A 19,644-nucleotide genomic window follows, 5' to 3' on the forward strand; every position below is an offset into this window, starting at 1 on the left:
CTATTTTATCATAATTTTTCTTGGTTTGGGATATATAGAAATTAAATTGGGGAGTTTTAAGTAGTTATTTTCTAACTCAATAGTTATAAAAAGGCTACTGGGTATTAAACTAAAATTTTGTGACTAGTTTAGGGATTAATGATTAAACTTTGAAGCTATAGGTTCGATTTAGCCTAAATTGTGAAGTTTAAAATGGTGAAAATGCTTTGTGGATTATTATTGCATGATTAATGAAGCTCTAGAAGGCATGGGGAAGATGAATTAGAGTTAAGGTTCTTAACTGAAAGTGATTAAGTGTTCAAGTGAGTTTAACTTAGTAAATTGTGTTAATTGATGCTTGTGATCAATTTAGTAACTGACTTGTAGTGCTAAATTGTGTAAATTAATGTGGCTCACATGTTTGTTTGGATAAAATATTAGAAAAGAAAGTGAAAGTATCGCAAGTAACTTTTCTAGAAACAGAAAGGTTGAGGTAATTAGGATAATTCATTATGTCTAATAGCTAGTTTAACTATTTATAAGTAAATTTGAGTAATATGATATATGATATTATTTATTGGCATGTTTTTAAACTTGAATGATTTTGAATGAAAAAGGGATTTGACTTATAAAATAATTTAAGGAAGTTGTTTTAAAAAAGAAAAATAATGAGTGAATTGTGGTATATGTTAATATGTGATTGTTTATTATGGATAAAAAGCATGATCATGATAGAAGGTGAGAGTTTACCCTAGGTGAAGTAATATGAAAAATTCATATGATCAAGCTGACACCATAGAATGTTTGGTATAACAACATGTGAGGGACTGTTACCATAGGATATCCAAGCTATAATTACATAATTTGAGCTCCCTAGTACCCAAAAGGGTGTAGTGTTGAAGTAACAACACCCCGATTGTGTGTGAGATAAGGGGAATCCATAGTTTGTAAGTGGGATATAACACTTTTGGCAGAATGATTCTACCACTAAAGGTGTGCTCAGATAAATGCATATAAAATTGATCCAGTAGAGCTTATAGGTTTAGTTGGGGTGATGTGGAGATTCTATTAGATAGGATGATCATGCGTGTAAATATGATTATGTATGGAATTGAGAATAATAATGTTTTATTAATTTGTTTATGGTTTTACTTGTTAATAGATAGTTTTAAATTATTTTAGTTATTGAGACTCTTTCTCACCCCGTGGTTACTATTTTACATGTTATGATGTTGGTAGCAAGAAAGCAAGAGACTTGGGCCAAGAGTAGCAAGACTTCTATGATAGCCCTTCAAGTTGTGTGTATTGAACTTGTTTGTTGTAATAATATTATGTTTATAAGTTACCATAGGAATGCATACATCTATGTGTTGTGTTGTGCTTGTGTGAATATTGTGCGTATCTTAGCCTTGTGAGATGAAATGATGTGAACTTGTGTGAAATGTAATAAGGAGGGCTGAGATACTAGTACAAGTGTAGGATTATGTGGGTAAATGTTTAAATGTTTGAAATTTGGCCATATATGTGAAATTATGTGATTACGTGAAAAAGGGGCCCTTATGCGTTTGAAGGGTGGATTTGTGGACAAATTCGATTGTGTCTATGTTTTTGATGTCATATATGCTCAATCAAGTGGAAAATGTCCCATTATATGGTTAAAGCCTTTAAAAAGGCTAATGACACATGATTGTGGTTTTGGATGTTCGAGGTGAATGAAAATGTCATAAAATGGTTATTTTATATCTAGGTGTCTAAATTTAAAAAAAAATTGGATGGAGATGAAATGTATATCATTAGTTAGTATTTGAAATAAGATTCGCATGGACACTTGAATCACTCTAATCGAACATCGTATAAAAAAATAGTGCTCGTTAGAAGTTCATGCAAAAAAGCTATCATGACAGCATTGCTGTCATGGACAAGTGTGCTACGGTGCACGACACAAAGGCATGTAAGTGGTTCTCTGTGTGATATGTAATGGCACTTGTGACACAAGCCGTAGCATATGGTTCCCTTTGGGAAAAAATGATTATTTTACCCCTATTTTCAATTATATGATTTTTATGCATTCCTATATGCTTCTATTATATATAAATACATATTTTTAGATTATTTGAACTGTTTTTAAATAATTTTTGGAATTCCAACTATTTTTAAAGAATCAATTTCTACATTTTTCTTATTTGTGTTTAGTAGTAATTTAAAGATACAAGGCCTTCTAATTACCTTTGTAAAAAATGAGTGGATAAGTTTGATAATGTTGGGGAGGATATTATAATATCTACCTTTGTTGCATGTTGTAATTCACATCTCCATCGGTTGTGCCCGGAATTTATAGTTTGTCTCGTCAAGGGTGATGGTGATTGGGAGAGAAGCATTGTTTTTGTTAACAACGATAGGCTCACAGAGGATGCGGAAGAGAAGTCATCATGGCTATGTAGTTTTGGTGATTCATTTGATGGTTCGAGATTCAATACAGAGAGGATTTACGTAACCTGGCTCTGATATCACGTCAAATGTGGAATGGAATAATTCATCCTTTCATGTACTCAGATCACTCTATATATACAAAGAGAGTATCTTCCTATATCTATCATGAATATCTATACGAATCCTATAGTATCTAATCGTTTATGTTCCTGATTACAAAATAATAAAATATTAACTAAGAAGATATATCTACATATCCACAAATCGCATATCTCTCGCTAACAATAAAGGCCAGTCGCAAGTGTAGCATAAAATGCATTTCTTTCATCATAATAACAAGTACTTGTTGGTTCAGGAGAGTGTAATTGAAATCTCTTGTTTAATACTAACCAAATTCTTCTATCAGAATAAACACAGGAAGGTCTTAAACTCTGTATGACTGATAGTGATTATTAACAACAAGGAAGCTTAAAACCAAATGGCTTCGAACTCTAATGCTGTCCTTGATGTTGATTAGTTCCAGAACTGGACGGGGGATCGAAAATAGCAAGAAGTGCCACACGATAAGTCTTAAAACCCCCCTGAACCTGTGAAACATTTTTATTGAAGATATAAACATGAACAAAAAATTATCATCCCTTCTAAAAGAAGACACAGAAAGTGGAGCAGCTTCTTAAAAAAAAAAAAAGGAAGGAAAGTGGAGCAATGAAGTAACAGTTAACAAGATTTCTTTTTTATGATAGCCAAAAAAAAAACTTATTTTTGTATTCTTGTACTTGTTTCCGAATATCACTCTTATATTTTCTTAACTCAAAGCAATTCAATTTGTATAATTTTTTTTAACTTGATATAACTCAATTCCCATAATTCCTTAATTCAATAAACTACAAAGGCTAAATTACATTAAGTCAAAATTAAAGGATTAAATTACAAAAGAATTTAGGAACTAAAATTTATATTATCCCTGTAATAATGATATCATCGATCGCCAAGTATAGTTGAGCCCTGACAGGAAAATAACATAATCATAGTTGTACTAGAAGCTAGCCATCGTATCAAAATAGCTTAAGCTAGCCAACCAGCTACTTGATCAAAATTCATCATAAGCTATTTTACTTGTGTTTTTTTCGTTTTCATTATATATGGGCTTGTATGTATAGTACTCTAAAATTCCCCTCCTTCTTTTCTGCCATTATTTATTTCTTTTTTATTCTTCTTTTTCATATTTTTCCTTGCCTCCTTTCTATCTTCTCCTTCTTTACAACGGTCTCAAATCTTAGCCGTTAAGCTTTGGATTCTTATGAAGCAACCATTATCTTGTTATCATGAAAGGCTAGTCAAGTCCGCGAATAACGTCTAGAATAATTATGTTGGGCCAAGTTCAAAAGAATGTCAGTTTCTGGTCCGGAAATTTTACTGATATAATGCAGATCAACTGTTTGCATGTGTTAAGTCAGGAAATGTTATTTATTGCAGGATATCCAAGAATAATTATGTTGAGTGTATGTGTTGGTTGAGCAACATTGAATTTTTTAGTTTCTTTGCAGTTTAGTTTCTTTCTGGTTTTTGTGTTCATTTCTGTGGATATTTCTTGACTATTTTGCTGCTTCAGGTTGGTTTTCGTTGTGACTTTGTAACTGTTCCGAAGACTTTCCTCTTTTTTAATGAAATTCAAGAGAATGTTCGGGCAAAAAAAAAGTTTGGTCATGGATTATTGTTAAATTAAAAAAATAGTAAAATTAATAATTTACACTATATATTTTTGATTCATTGGTTATAACTCAGTATAATTTAAGTCAATAGATTTTAAAAAATTTAGAGTAACTCCTTATAAAAAAAATTAGAGTAAATACTTCTTCCTACGATCCTATTTATAAGCAAAGAAAGAAGTTTTTTTTTTTGTCATATTTATAAGTCATGTCAATAAATTTTCATCACAAATTTATGCTTTTACCTTTTATTGAATGTTTGTGAGATAAAATATATTGTTAAACTGTATATATTTAATAGGCACAAAGTTGATAACTTATAAATTTTTTGGATAGAGTTAATGAATTTTAAATTTTTTTTAGTTTCAGTGAAACATATTAAAATAAATGACTTATAATTAGGAGCAGAAGAGTATAATGGGAACTTGTTTAACTTGTTTAGTTATAAAAGTAGATGAAGAAAATGAATGCACCCAAGTTTCGAAATACTTACTTTTCCAGTGTCTTTTCCACCTCCTGGGCCTTGTCCTGGTGGGATCTTAAGTTGTCTAGTTCCGTCGACTTTCATTCCATAGATGCCTTCGTCAAATTCTGCAGCAATTTTTCTTGATCTTTGCATTAATGTATTATCAATATGGTTGTATTATGCTTACTTTAAAGGAGACCCAAGCATCTTATAAAAACAAGAACTGACCCTGATGCGATACGGTATTTTGATTTCCACGTAAAAGATATAACTTTTGGGGGTGGGGGGGGGGGCGAGGATAGCGAAATCACAGTGACTATAGGAAAAGATAAATTAAGGGGGCAAATGTCATTGCGCTCAGAAGATAAAACTATTGAGCAATAAAACTTATGTGCCATTCTATAAAATTATAGGAAATAATGATTGCGCATAGATTATGAAATGAGACTTTATTTTTTAGAAAAATTTGAATTTATGGAAGGATGGCGTATAATAGAGGCTATTTATCTCTTAAGGGTTGATAGAAAAGTATCAAGATAAAGAAAAAGACCTAAATATTCTTTTCATTGACATGAGAAGAGTTTATAATCGAGAATCAAGAGAAACACTAAAAAAATCCTAGCATAAGAAATGTGTCCGTGTTGAATAATGAGAGAAACAAATAGTATAAGTACATTAAGATGTGAGATAAAGGACTTCCATGAGGATTGGTTTACACTAAGAGATCATCCATAAGTCGTTGCACTTGTTTAATATGGTTATATGGAAAATTCTAAATAAGCACATCCACGAGGAAATCTCTAGGTGCGAGCTCTTTTTGCAAATAATATAGTCCTAATTGCAGAGTCAAGAGAAGAAGTCAAAACTTGCATTATATTTAGAGACAAACTTTTGGAATCAAAAGGCTTTTGTTTGAATGAGAGTAAGATGAAATACATGCACTACAATTTTAACAGGAGGCAGGAGTTATAAATGATTTGGATGGTTGTCAAAATTATTGAAGATCATATCACAAGTATCGAAGTCCTAGTATTTGGGATCGATAATACAAAATGGCGTTCAAGTTGTATGGAAGCATCCATGACGATGATTGAACAGACGGGCTTTAATTCTATGAAGAGAGGTGAAGAAAGATTAAATAATAATAATAAAAGAAAAAAAGAGCACTCAATGAAGCTATTGAATATCACATGATCAATTAGGAATGATATATCGAAATAGTTATTGTACAATTAATGTACCTGATTTCATTTGGTAAGATAAAGTTTGTTGTCATCGCTTTTAATGATCTATAGTTATTAGGATTAAGATACATTTTTGCTCTTAAACTATTCTTTAAGGAGTACTCAGTATCTTAAACTATTTGTCGTTGCAATTTTAGTTTTAAAATAATTAAAATGTAGCATATTTGCTCCCGACGTTAAATATCTCAACATTGTTAGTTAAAATATTGATTGGGACTTAATTTTAATTGAAAACGCCACCTATCATTCCAAATTGATCCGAGTGGGGGTGCATTTTTTCCCTTGAATTATTCTTCGAGGGATATATACTCAGTCTTCTAAACTACTTGTGTCATAGCAATTTCGTTCCAAAGTAATTAAATTATAACATATTTTTTAACATCTGTAAATAACTAAGGCAAATTCATTATCTGCCCTTCTTCTTTCAGTTTAATCAAAATAAAAATAAGTTTGGCCTATCCAAACTACCAGCTTTAAATTGAGGAGGGAGGATAACATTTTTTACTGTAAGAAAAACTATGAATTACTAGTGAGGAATGGATAGGTGGGATTAATTGATAGTAGAATGTATAAGTTGGCAATAATTAAAGATGATGGGAATGGCTAGTTGAGAGAAAGAGATCCTACCTAATAATTAATGTACTCCCACATCATTTCTCTATCTCTTTCTCTCTCCAATTTATCATTAAAGCCGGATGGCATCTTTTTTTGAATATCCATAATTAAATGTTGTATGTTAATTAAAAATAAAGAAGAATGGTAGAAAAGGAATTCACCTGAGTTATTTGAGCATGTTCGGAAAAATGCTGCATTTTAATTACTTTATGAGAAAAATTGATAAATCACAAATAGTTTATGACACTGGATTTTCCACCAAGAATAGTTCAAAGACAAAAATATAATGCACCTTAACTCTAATCTACTTGGCATAACAGGTGGCATTTTTTGGTTAGACTTAAGTCCTAGTTAATGTTTTTAACAGTCAACATTGAAATATTAACGTCAAGAGCAAATATGCTTTGCTTTAATTACTTTCATGGCGAAATTGCTACAACAAATAATTTAAGACATTGGGTGTTTCTCGAAAAATAGTTCAAAACAAAAATGTATCTCACTAACCCTAGTTAGTATGTACTTATGTTTTCTATCATTCTAAATTTTAAATTTTTCTATTAGAAAAAATAAATTTAATTGCATATTCTAAAAAAATTTAAATTAGCTCTCAGTAGGGAAAAATATTGATTTAATACTATAGAAATTATTCAAAGTTCTTCCACACTTATGCCCTTCTATAGGCATGTAGATATCCATATTTCAGGGGCTTTGACATTCAAAGGAAGAAGACACAAACACCAACCAAACAATGGCATAAGCAATCATTTTGGCGGGTCTTATCTTATGAAATGGCCTTAAAGATTTAATATATGGCTACGTAAAGAAATTGATGGATAATTTTAAAATAAGAGGAATAAATTCAATTGAGTCCAAATTTTGAAAATTGTTTTGAAGACCATATTGGCTAGCGAAAGTTAGACGTACCTTTGCCATATTTATAGTCACCCAAAGTCAGTTCAAAAGGATCCCCTTCATCTTCAACGTCTCCTGACTTATTACAAATCTGGTACTTGATTCTAACCTGCAAATGAAGAGCTCACTTTATAAATATAATTTTTCATTTTAACAGAAAAAATAATGTTATAAATCATGTTAATTAATATCAGAATAATGTTTATTTCCAAATGCTTTTTAAGGAAACTTTGCTCCATATTTTTCAAAAGAGTTAATGTACGTTATTCTACTTTGATATGTTGAGCGGTGATTATATCTGCATTTCAAATTACTATACACAATGTTTTCGTTAAATATTCTTTCTAAAATGGGTGAGTATTTAGTACCATAATGCTAATTAATCCCAATATAAATAAATAATTTATATAGACCTCGCAATGTTGATCGTAAAACGTAATATTTTGAGAAGTGGAACTTCGCAGGCTACCTTGCTTATTAGGGGCTCCTCAAGTTATTCTAATAAATATTTATAAAGTAATTAAAAAAAATATTGATAAAGAAAACTACTTAAAAAATATTGCAAATATTTAGCTAGTTAATACACACGTAGAAAAAATTATGCCTTTGTGCGTGTTGCCATTTCTTTATACAGTTACGTGTGATCAGGAGCAACGGAATAGAATTATGTTGGGCTATTAACTAACGCAAAAGTTGAATAATTAAAATTTTATAATTAGAGAAGATAACTAAATATTAAATTCCTTTTATATATAAAACTAGATCTTGGTTTTCTTTGTCGCAGGAAAGGAAATTGGATTTTGTACACTTTTTTTTTCTTTTTACTTCTTAAAAGATGTGAACGTGCGCGTAAACATTAACTGCATTGTGATATACGAAACATAATATTTTTTAAAAAAGAAATAAAAAATATATCTGATAGAAAATGGAATAGGTACTTTTCATTTTCTTTTCAGAAATAATTTTTTTATCTACCAAATATTGCATAAAATTATTACCTTATCTCTCTTTCTGGCAATTCTTTCACCTAGGCCGGGTACAATGTCCCCTTGACCTGCATAGTAAAATGAAGGTTAGGCCCCCTTTTTTTTTTTTTTTTCTTTTTCAATTTAAAAAACTGGCATGGTGGAATGAATGTTGTCTTACGCCTTTCTTTAACGTACGTATTGTTTGGTAGGGGATTTAGAGGAGCAAGGGTTTTGCTCTCTTCTCCTAATTTGATCGTAAGAAAGATCGGAGGGAGGGTAGGGAAAATGCAAGCTTGTGTTTGGTTTTGTTCTTGTTTCTTGTTTTTTAAAATTATTTTGCAAACAAATTTTAAAAATTATTTTTTTAAAACATGAAAAAAATAAAAATGCATTTAACTTTGTTAAGCTAAAATGATTTAAAGCTGAAAAATGGTCGATAGTGATGATTGTCAGTAGTTAATGATGATAATATGTGATAGTAGAAAGAATTAGTATACTTTAAAAAAAAAAAGAAAACAAAAACATCTGTAAATTATTTTCATATTTTTTATTTTAAAAACAAAAAGTGACAACAATTTCAAAAACATTTAAATCCATTCCCAAACAATCTTTTTATAGTTTAACTTTTTAAAAAATAGAACCAAACATGCCCTTAATTCCCTCCTCCCTCCCTTCCCTCTTATGTCATAAGCCTTTCATTTAAAATGGGGGGATTTGGAGGAATATCTAAAATCCTCTCTTTCTTCTTCATTTCATCCAAACTAAATAATGGATCATTAAATTTTTTTCCTTTCTCTCTTCTATTAAAATCCTCTTTATACAGTAGTGCAAAGGATGCAAAAAATTTGACATGGCATGCAGATGAACAGATCAAAGATGGGAAGCTTCGACATCCAGCTAACTTTTCTCAATGAAAAAAATTGATCTCAATTACCTTGACTTTGGAGCAAAAGATAGAAACCTTTGACTCGTATTATCAACTGATGGAATGAATCCACACGGGCTTCAAAGTAGCACTCACAGTATATGGTCAGTTATCTTGGTAATTTACAACTTACCTCCATGGTTATGTATGAAGGAAAAATATATGATGCTATCCATTTTAATTTCAGGGCCAAAACAGCCAGGAAATGACATAGACATATATTTAACTCCATTAATTTAAGATTTGAAATTGTTGTGGGAGCACGGTGTTGAGGTATATGATGGATATAGAGAAGAAAGGTTCAATTTAAGAGCATTGTTGTTTGGCACAATCAATGATTTTCCAGCATATGGTAATTTGTCAAGGTATATTATTGAAGGAAAACTCAGATGTCCTATTTGTGAAGAGGGCATACATTTAGTGAGATTAGTCGTAGATGATTTCATCCTGATCATTATTATCGGCGCCTAAAAAAAGCTTTCAATGGGAATTCAGGAGAAAGTAAGGCACCTTTGACATTGACAAGTGAATAACATTTTGATAAGGTGAAGAATTTGAATATCAAGTTTGGCAAACCTTTTATAAAGCATCTTAGTACATGTGGATGGAAGAAAATCTATTTGTTTTAACCTACCATATTAACAATTCTTATATGTGAGACATTTTCTTGATGTGATGTACATTGAGAAAAATGTGTGCGATAGTTTAATTGGCACATTACTTTATATTCTGGGAAAGACTGAAGATGGCATTAAGGCAAGATTTGATATGATTTCTATAGGGATAAGGGAAGAGTTGGCTCCACAAGAGAAAGGAAGTCGCACATTTCTTCGTGTAGCAACTCATACACTATCTAGAAAAGAAAAGAATACTTTTTGTGAGTCACTTGCTATTATTAAAGTTTTAAAAGGATACTCTTCAAATAGTAAGGACCTTATGTCATTAAAGGATTTGAAGTTGAAGAGTTTAAAATTGCATGATTGTCATGTGTTGATGGAAAATTTTATTCTAGTGGCGATACGTTCTATTTTACCCAATACGATTCGAGGCATAACCATAAAATTGTGTTTCTTCTTCAAGTCTATATGTAGTAAAGTGATTGACCTAACAAAATTTTCAAGATTGCAAAGCCAAATTGTGTTAATCTTGTGTGAATTTGAAATGTATTTTCTGCCTCGATATAATAATGCACCTCATTATTCACTTGGTTAGAGAGATACAATGTGTGGCCCAATTTTTTTTGAGATGGATGTATCCATTTAAGCGTTACATGAAAATACTAAAAGGACATGTGAAAAATTGGAGTCAGCTTGAAGGTTGTATCGTTGAACGATACATTGAGGTAGTTGAATTTTATACTGAGTACTTATCAAATGTCAATTATATTGGTCTTCCAACTTCTTGGCATGATGGTAGAACTTATGGAGAAGGAATTATGGGCAATAAAGTAGATATAATCTCCAACTTACAATGGAAACAAGCACATTTATATGTACTATACAACTCTATAGAGGTTGAGGAGTATGTAGAGATGCACATGACCGAGCTTAAGCGAGATAACCCTAATAGATAAGACATTTAGCATGCAAACAAGAATAATAAGAGTTTTACAATCTGGCTAAAATAGCTCATTCTTGAGAAGTTGACTGCCGATCCTGATTTAGTTTTTGAAAAATAAAATGGTTGGCAAGAGGTCCAAATAAACAAGTTCTTTCCTTCATTGGCTATTTCATTAATGGGTACACATTTTATACTAACAAGCAAGATAATCGGAGCATAATGCAAAATAGTGGTGTAACTCTTATAGCTCAAGAAATGCATATATCTAATACTAAAAATAAAAATTCCTTGTATGCAAAAATGTCATACTTTGGAGTAATTGGGCATATTTGGGAATTACATTATATCAAATTTCAAGTATTAATTTTTGGTTATAAGTGGATTGATCATAAAATAGTCTTAAAGTTGATAAGTTGGGGTTCTTAATAGTGGATCTTAATAGAGAAGGTTATAAAGATGAGCCTTTTATTTTGGTTTCACAAGCTCAACAAGTGTTCTTTGTTCCTGATCTGGCTAAAGTAAATTGGTCTATCATTTTATTAAGTAGTAAAATAAATGAAGATATAAATGATCTTAATAGTTGAAGATGATCCATTATAGGGACATCATTTGAAAGTTACCTCATTGAGGATGAAGCCTTTTATATGAGAAATAATCACAATGAAGGTATTCGGATTTCAAAGAAAAGAGGTAAAAGCATTCATCGAAAAAAGGAGAGCAAAGATAAGGAACGAACAAGAAAAGAAAAAGAACAATTTAAAACCTATAGGTTACTTGTTTTGTGTGATTTAATTTTTTATTATTTTTTATTATGTGCTATATTTGTTTTATAATGTGTGATTTACCTTAAATCTATAAATTACTTATTATGTGCTTTATTTTTTATATTGTTATTTATTATTTATTTTTTCTACTTTTATAGGTAAATGGCTTCTCAAAGGGGTATTGGTCTTAGTGGACCTAGTAGTTGCTAGTCCTAGCGATGGACATGAATGACCAATAAATTCAGCAGAAGTAAATTATATAAAAAGAGGATTGACATTAATGGCCGAGGTGAAAAGAAGAAGGGCTGCTGGACAGAAATATGAAGTTGAATGAAATTTCAAAGGTCAACCTATCAAGACCAATAAAATAAATTCATTAGCTATATAAGAGTTGTGGCAAAAGCAAATGTGCCGATTACAATTAGGCATTGGAACGATGTTAGTCTAGCTACGAAAAATTATATTTAAAAGCAAGTAGAGGTAAAATAGTTTACTCACATCGTTGTGGTTATGGAAATTACTTGACCAAAAATCTAATTAATTGTCTTAGTTTACAGTCAGTGTTTGCAATTGATGTTAGTCAGATAAAATTTTTCATCCAACAAGTTGGAAAGGAAATGCGGACATTTTGATATTTTGTGGGAGCAAAATCATTAAAAAATCAAGAGGAAATATTAGTACTGAGGTCCCCGACTTGATAAGGGTAGTAGTTTTACAAGAACATTAGGATGAATTTGTTGCTCAACGTCTCGAGAGACAATTTCAAGTAAGAACAATGAGATGAATTAATTTTTATTATTGTCAATATATTTAGTTTTATTGATTTGATTCTATGTGTTTTGCACAAAAGTTGAGCCAGAAAAGAAAAGAGTTGTATGAAAAGATCTATACCCTTACAAGATGGGGCGCATAGGATATGCAAGAATTGAGCAATAGCTAGTATGTTAATATGTATACTATATAATTTTAGCTTATTTCATGGATATATGTACTATACTGACATTCAAATTTATTTAAATTTATAGATTGAGTGAGAGTTTAGGGGCAGCTCAATTTCAGGTCACAGACTCTTCATAGAAGGTCGAACCAATAAAGAAGGAAACATTATTGATGAATGTGTTTAGGAGCTTGCTGACAAGTGTGTAAGTACATTAACTTAACGTTTCTTTTATACTTAATCAACTAATGTAACTTTCTTACTATATATTGCACACCTAATGATGATGTCTTGGGCAAGACATTGGGTAATCCCATACACGCTAGTTGAGTTAGGGGATGTGGCTTCGATGTTTCAAAAAAATAAATATTCGGGTCACAAAAGAAGGCAAGGTCAACAGAGAATGTGGGTGCATGGGCTAAGATTGCCACCTTGAAAGAGGAGCTATCTAGGCAACGGGATATGATTGAAGCTTTGCTAAAGGACGAGGAGAGGCAGGAGGCAGAGTTTCATATTAGTCCCATCAAGAAATGTAGTTACAGTGTAATGCAGCCTGTTAAAAATCTCCCTAAGTAAAATATTATTAATTTATTTCACTTATGTTTCACTATTTCTATTTTCCATAACTTTAATATAGTATATTACTTATTAATATAGGGTGAGAGTATATGTGAGTTGTTGGCAAATATCCTGAATTTTCATGTGGTTGCTACTGGTCGGGTATTTAATTTGTCAGGAGACATGCTACATAATATGCCTTTGCTTGCGTCCCATGTACACGTTGCTATTGATGTGCCAAAAGACATAAACTATCCGCTACCTATTCCCACTGAGGATGCAGTGATTATTGGAGAGGTGATGAGTAGTTTTGTTAGATGGCAAGCTAGTCAAGTTAGGATGCCAAGTCTAAAAAAAATAGTAAAGATGCACAATCCAAGAAAAAGATAATACCCTAATCTAGGCTCTCCTCGAAAAAGGCAGTCTCCCATAAAACCATGCTTGAAAAAGAGCCTCAATTGCCAAGCTAACAAAAAAATATACTCCATGCGTATGCAACAATTCATAGGTCTAATCCTCCAGTCTTGAAAATCCTATTTGAGACTGATATATATGGCAAAGTCTGATATGATATGCTTTCGCTTTATGTTATTGATAAAGTGTTTCAACATGATATGACCAATCTTACTGTTCTCAACTTCTACATATGGTAATTTTTTTCCATATATGAATAGTTAATATTTTAAATATAAATTAATCCTTTTGTAATATTTATAATAGGTGCTTATGTGCAAAATTTGTTGTCTCTTTCAATTTACAAACGAAGTTCATCTTTGTTAGTCCTCATGAAGTGGATGCACATGCCTTAATTAAAAGTAACAAAATTTTAGAACAAGCAAAGGCATTAAGCAAATATTTCAAAGCAAGGGCTCGAAAGGGAACATTATTCATAATACCATACTGTCAAGGGTAACGTACTTCTCACTTATCTTAATAATTTTTTAATTTTAAATTTAATCAATTAATTATGATTTTGCAACACTTGTTAATACTATTAGGAACCATTGGATGTTGATCGCTACCGAACCATTCGGCAATACTCCAAAGATATATTATCTCTATTCTCTTGGAGGGCAACCGGGGAATAGACAAATTTTATTGGAGTTGATTAATACGTTAGTGCATAAAGTATTTCACATATTTATTTGTTTATTTAAATTTCAAACTAACATTTTTTACTATTTTTTTAGGACAATTGTGTTATACTGCACTAACACAAAATAATCAATTCCAAGGTCCTTTATAAATTTGGATGTGGCCTACACTTGGAATATAATAAAGGTAATTGTAATAATTTATTAAATTGAAATGTACTACATTAATACATATTCATCGATTCTTCAATTTTTAGTCTCCAAGGCAAAAGAAAAATAGCTTGGATTGTGGATTTTGCAACATGAGGTCCATGAAGGATATCATTATCTATAACAAGAGCATAATTCTTGAGATGGTATGTTAACAATATTAGCTTTTAAATTATAAAAAAAATTTAATGTATTACAATTAATTTATGGTGAATCATTTATATGTTGCAGTACTATGATGATTCTTATGTTGAAGAGTTCAGGAATGCAGAGATAAATGAGGTAATTAAAGAATGGTGTCAATACATTTTTCAAGTGTGGACCTCATAAAAAGAAGATCAATAGAACTACCTCAAAGAAGTAGCTATGATGTTTATATTTTTAATAGGTAGTTTATTTTTAAAAATATTTTACTTTATATAATTACATTTGTTTGCTTGATATAGATTAGTTAAGAAATGTTTATTGATTAATTTTAAAATTGGATACAATAAATTTTGTTGATACTCAAATCTAGAATGGTTGTCTGCTGCTATTTTAATTTCTTTTTATAGAGAGCTAGTATAAAAATAGCTCCTGTATTTTAAAAACAACCATATAAATAAATGTCATTTATATGACAATATATGATGGGTAAATAATTTACTCATCATTTATTGTCACTTTAAATGACGGGTAAATTATTACCTGTCATATATTGTCTTGTATTGTGACTTTAAATTACAAGTAAATAAATTTATTATCTCACATGGCCTAGCCTTTTGTCAAAATTTTATTTTAAATGATAGTTTTATAACTATTATTTATTAGAAGAACTTTAAATGTCAGCCATATAAATGATGCATATTAACCATCATTTATGGGCTAAAATAATCATTATTTATTCCTTTTTTTGTAGTAGTGCAATTATATTTATAGTTTACTTTAGACAAAATAAATAGTATAATTTCCAATTTTAATAAATTAAAAGAATTAAATTAAAGTATTTAATGATAGTAATGATATTTTATAATATTTAATCTTTAAGATATATGTGTGTTTGTGTAGTTTAATAATATATATATATATATATTTATGCAATAATAGACTATAGGTTCATTCTAGCTCAGTGGCAAAATAGTGGGACACAAAAAGAGGAAGTCATGGGTTTAAACCTTGGAGGACACAACCTATGAAATGAAAATATAAATTGGTGACATGACTAATTCTTAACATTCAGTGATGACTGAATAGTCGCCATTGATGTGTGGTTTTTATAGCGACATTTGTCACCATTTATTCTCAACTTTCAGTAGCGATCATCTTTCTGCAGCGACAAATATTCTTTTTTACCGCAACATTTGTCGCTGCCGATTCTCAACTTTTAGAAGCGACTTTTATTGTCGTCGTAGATAGAATCAGCAATAAGAGTTCTTGCGATGACATTGTGGCAACTTTTTCAACAGCGACTTTTCAGTTTTCAATGGTGACAAAAGTCACCACTAAAAGGCAATTTTTTTATAGCAGATCCTTTTCAAGTATGCCAATACATAGATCTTGTATGTTATAGTAGTGCTCTATAGGGGATGTGTTTGAAATAACAGGATATCTTATAAGTATTTTTGTACATTATCACATGGTATGCCATCACTCAATAAATAGTTGATAGCTTCTGTAAGGCCTTTTCCCCTTGTTTGGGAATTAGCACATAAAGCACTTCCTTTTAGAAGAGGAGTATAGTTATGTGGGCTACAAGTACTTTTGGCTAGGTGTATCATCGGATTAAGAGTTTAGCTCGTGAGACCTAGTTAGAAGGGAGACATAAGGCACGGTTAAAGTTATGCATCACTTGTATGAGTTTTTGTATGATTGATTTATTTAAGAATTTGAGAAAATGTTTGTAAACTAAGTTTGAACTGGCCTCAAATGCTTGTGCAAGAAAGGATTTGTTACGAACTAATGGGTTTACTTCATTTTATACTTTTGTGGTGTTACTTGTTTGCTAATGTATGATAAATTAAGTGCCAAATGTTACTAGAATTTGATTGCATCATATCAATTTACCATTTTCAAAGGCGGCAGAACTTCAGATGCAAGGGAAGGTATGAGATAGCCATAGAGGGCTCCTTATAAGTTGTGGCACATGGCTGTGTTTTGGAACTTAAAATACTAGATAACATATTATCTATTAGAAGTTGCATAAAATCCGCCCTTAATGAGCCATTAGTGAGATTTGACATAAATTTGGTAATGATGAGTTGATCAGAATCTGAAATTAATTTAAAGAATTTTTGATTGAATTCCAAAAGGAAAAGTAATCCTCCACAATAATGGTGACTATTCAAATCAATTTATTCCCTTCATAATGAAGTGAATTATTACTGGTTAGATTTTCCTTTTCGGAGGTGGCCTCCCTCCACTCTAAATAGAGAAAAGTGGCTGGAGGTAGAATACATCTCAGAATGAATAGTTCTCTAGTTTGTTCTTCTTCTTCTCTCTCTCTCTCTCTCTATTCAGTGCATTTGTTGTGCATCATAGTCTAGACTCTAATAGTCTAAACTCATGTGGGTAGTTAGGTAGATTTTGCTATACTCGGATCTAGTAAGACTCTAACTCAACTCCTTATATTTAGTTTATTATTTATTTTAATATTCTTTCATTATCAATTTATATTAATCATTTGGATGACTAAAAGGGTTAGGCCCTGTATTTTGTCAAACTTTCTACTTTTGGTAAAGCAACAACCTTCAAGCCCATTGTCATTTGTCGTAGAAATGGCTTTTGGAATCCCAAAACAGTGTAAAATGTTTCGTTACAGCCTTACAGGTGTTTCAATTAGTCAACTTAATAAGAATTTGGCCCATAATATACAAAATTTTGAGATTAAATTCAATTGCTAATATGAGGACCTTATTGGTAATTAATTTATAAGTATTTCTATAAATGCTTATTGAGCTTGAAAGCATGTCCTGATCGTGGTAGTCTTTTGAGACTCAATTTATCTAAACTTCTTTTAACCAAAAAAAAAATGATATGTTACTTCCTATATTGTGGACCAAAGGCAATATTATTCTTATGGGATTAAAGAATATTTTTTAGCATTCAGTTATTTGCAGAAGAGCACATGGCATCCTAATCTTGATTAGGATAACATTGTATTTATTTTAAAATGTTTGAGGGCACAATATTGCACCCCTTTATAATTAAAAGGCAAAACATAACATTGGGTTCTCATACTTCGTTCAAATTTTGTTATAAATCCTTTTATTTTTTTCAGTATTCTAGGTCTCTACTTTTTTCAATCTACATCTTAGGTCTCTCAACGAGTGGTGTTATAGGGAACTAAGATGCAGTTGAAGAAAAATGTAGAGATCTGAAATATAAAAAATAAAAAAATGTAAAGACCTATAACAAAACTCAAGTAAAGTAGTGCAGAGATATAAAGTTATATTTTTCCTAATTATAATTACCTAGTTCCCTACATCTTTTTTTTTAACTTCTTTTTTTTTTTAAAAAAAAAAGAAGTCTGACAATCTTAGTTACTGTCGTTCGTCAAAAAACTGGCCTCCACATAAAAGTAACCTCTGTTTTTAACAATCAAAACAGAGTGCTAGAAGGTTCTATATATACAAGTGAGAAAACATTCTTAAGATTTGTTAAAACTAAGCATAAACCTTAAGTCAAAGAAAATCATAATACTAACCTCCAGGCTGTGAAGTATCGGGTCGATTGTGTTTCGTTTTTGAGGCATACATCAGGTGCAGTCGATATGCCCTAAATATGGAGAAGTATATAAATGGAGGTCATGTAGCCAAAAATAAATTACAATTAGTCTATACAGAATGGATACAATAACATAAACTTGACAAATTTTTCCGTAAATTATGCGAAGTCAATGAAACGATCTATATTATCAAATAAAATTGTATAACACAGGAATAATTGTAGAAAATCATAGCCTACAACATTGTAGCCTCATTTTAATTTTCTTCTTCGAAGTAGGCCCTTAGTAATGGAAAATTTATTTATAAAAGGGAAAATGTAAGAGAATGAATATTTATTGTTTCTGACTTGTGACAAAATTGTATTAGGATTAAATGATAAATTTGCCTCTAAATTATGGATTCAAAGTGTCTGGAATTTGAAAATAGTTTTTAGTGCAATATTTTCCTTTAATATTTTAAAAAGGTATAATATTATTCTTATCTTTAACAAATGTTAATTTTAACCATTAGTTAATTAAAAAATTATAAAAAAAACTAAAAAAATTATAAAAAATGCCAAAAATTAGATATAGGGATATAAAAAATTACAGAAAATGATCAAAAAAATTCTTGGTCATTCCCTGTAAATTTTAAGATCATTTTCTGTAATTTTCTTATCGATTAATGATCAAAATTAATATTTATTAATGGTAGAAACAATATTGTACTATTTTAAAATGTTAAAAGAAAATATTATACAAAAAATGAGTTTAAGGTTTTAGACCACACTCTTGATCTTATAGTTTAAGGGCAAATTTACCTTTAATCCATAGCTTTATTAGAAACAGAAGTAGAGAACTAAAGCTAGGAAAGCCTTCGGTATTCAAACTCTTCAAATTCCTCTATTATGCACAAGAAACTTGCCTAGGCAAAAAAAGCTTCTGGTGAACAAAAAGTAAATGGAGCAAAACTTTAAGATGGTAAAATCTATAGTTCATCACCAAAGTATTCTTCTAGAGGTCCTCGTGCCCAAACGCTTACTAGGGTTTATAGAGAGCAAAAAAAAAAAAAAAAACTATTTTATCCATGAGATAGTCCAACTTCCTCACCATTAACTTCTTCCTCATTTTTTTTTTTGCAGGAATTAAGGATATTATTTCATATAACATGGAATACATATTTTACATAGGTTCTAAAAATCAATTACTTGTTAAAGCAGGAAAAAAAAGAAAGAAAGAAAGAAAAAACAACCTTTACCACTTCGCTCCTGCACTGGCAGACTTTAAGATTCATTAGATTTATCACTGATCAGAACAGAATGTTCTTCGTCTTTATAATCTCTGTGTGTGTGTGTGTCTTTCCATTTTAAAGAGAAAACGCTGAAGATGGTGAATCAAATACACAAAGTGGTATCAAGAAATTAAAAGATTTGTCGATGATGGAAAGATTTAGATGAATAAATATATAGAAGATAGAGAGTGGGGGCTGGTACATACCTTTCCGCGGAAGACGATTCTTGCCTGAATATGAATGATTTCTAAGAGCTTCATCAGCTTCTCACTGCAGATTTGTTTAGCCAAAGAGTCAACG

General features: G+C 30.7%; 1 protein-coding gene across 3 annotated transcripts; it reads right to left on the reverse strand.

Annotated features, from left to right (window-relative positions):
- Positions 1 to 2,711: 2,711 nt before the first annotated feature.
- On the reverse strand, positions 2,712 to 19,644 carry LOC129291107 (peptidyl-prolyl cis-trans isomerase FKBP15-1-like). Of its 3 annotated transcripts, none has more exons than XM_054928272.1 (6): positions 19,551 to 19,644; positions 18,054 to 18,124; positions 8,354 to 8,409; positions 7,368 to 7,464; positions 4,612 to 4,709; positions 2,712 to 2,996 (listed from the first exon to the last, which is right to left on the reverse strand). In XM_054928272.1, exons 2-6 carry the CDS (start codon positions 18,103 to 18,105, stop codon positions 2,901 to 2,903), a joined length of 399 nt encoding a protein of 132 aa, XP_054784247.1. In that variant the 5' UTR covers positions 18,106 to 18,124; positions 19,551 to 19,644; the 3' UTR covers positions 2,712 to 2,900. The 3 variants fall into 3 exon arrangements, with proteins under 3 accessions (XP_054784247.1, XP_054784248.1, XP_054784249.1); XM_054928273.1 differs by lacking the exon at positions 19,551 to 19,644 and adding an exon at positions 19,306 to 19,439; XM_054928274.1 differs by lacking the exon at positions 19,551 to 19,644 and adding an exon at positions 18,875 to 18,962.

Source organism: Prosopis cineraria, unplaced genomic scaffold (assembly GCF_029017545.1).
Source record: "Prosopis cineraria cultivar Desert tree isolate PC_DT_omini unplaced genomic scaffold, ASM2901754v1 PC13, whole genome shotgun sequence".
Classification (NCBI taxonomy): Eukaryota; Viridiplantae; Streptophyta; class Magnoliopsida; order Fabales; family Fabaceae; genus Prosopis; species Prosopis cineraria.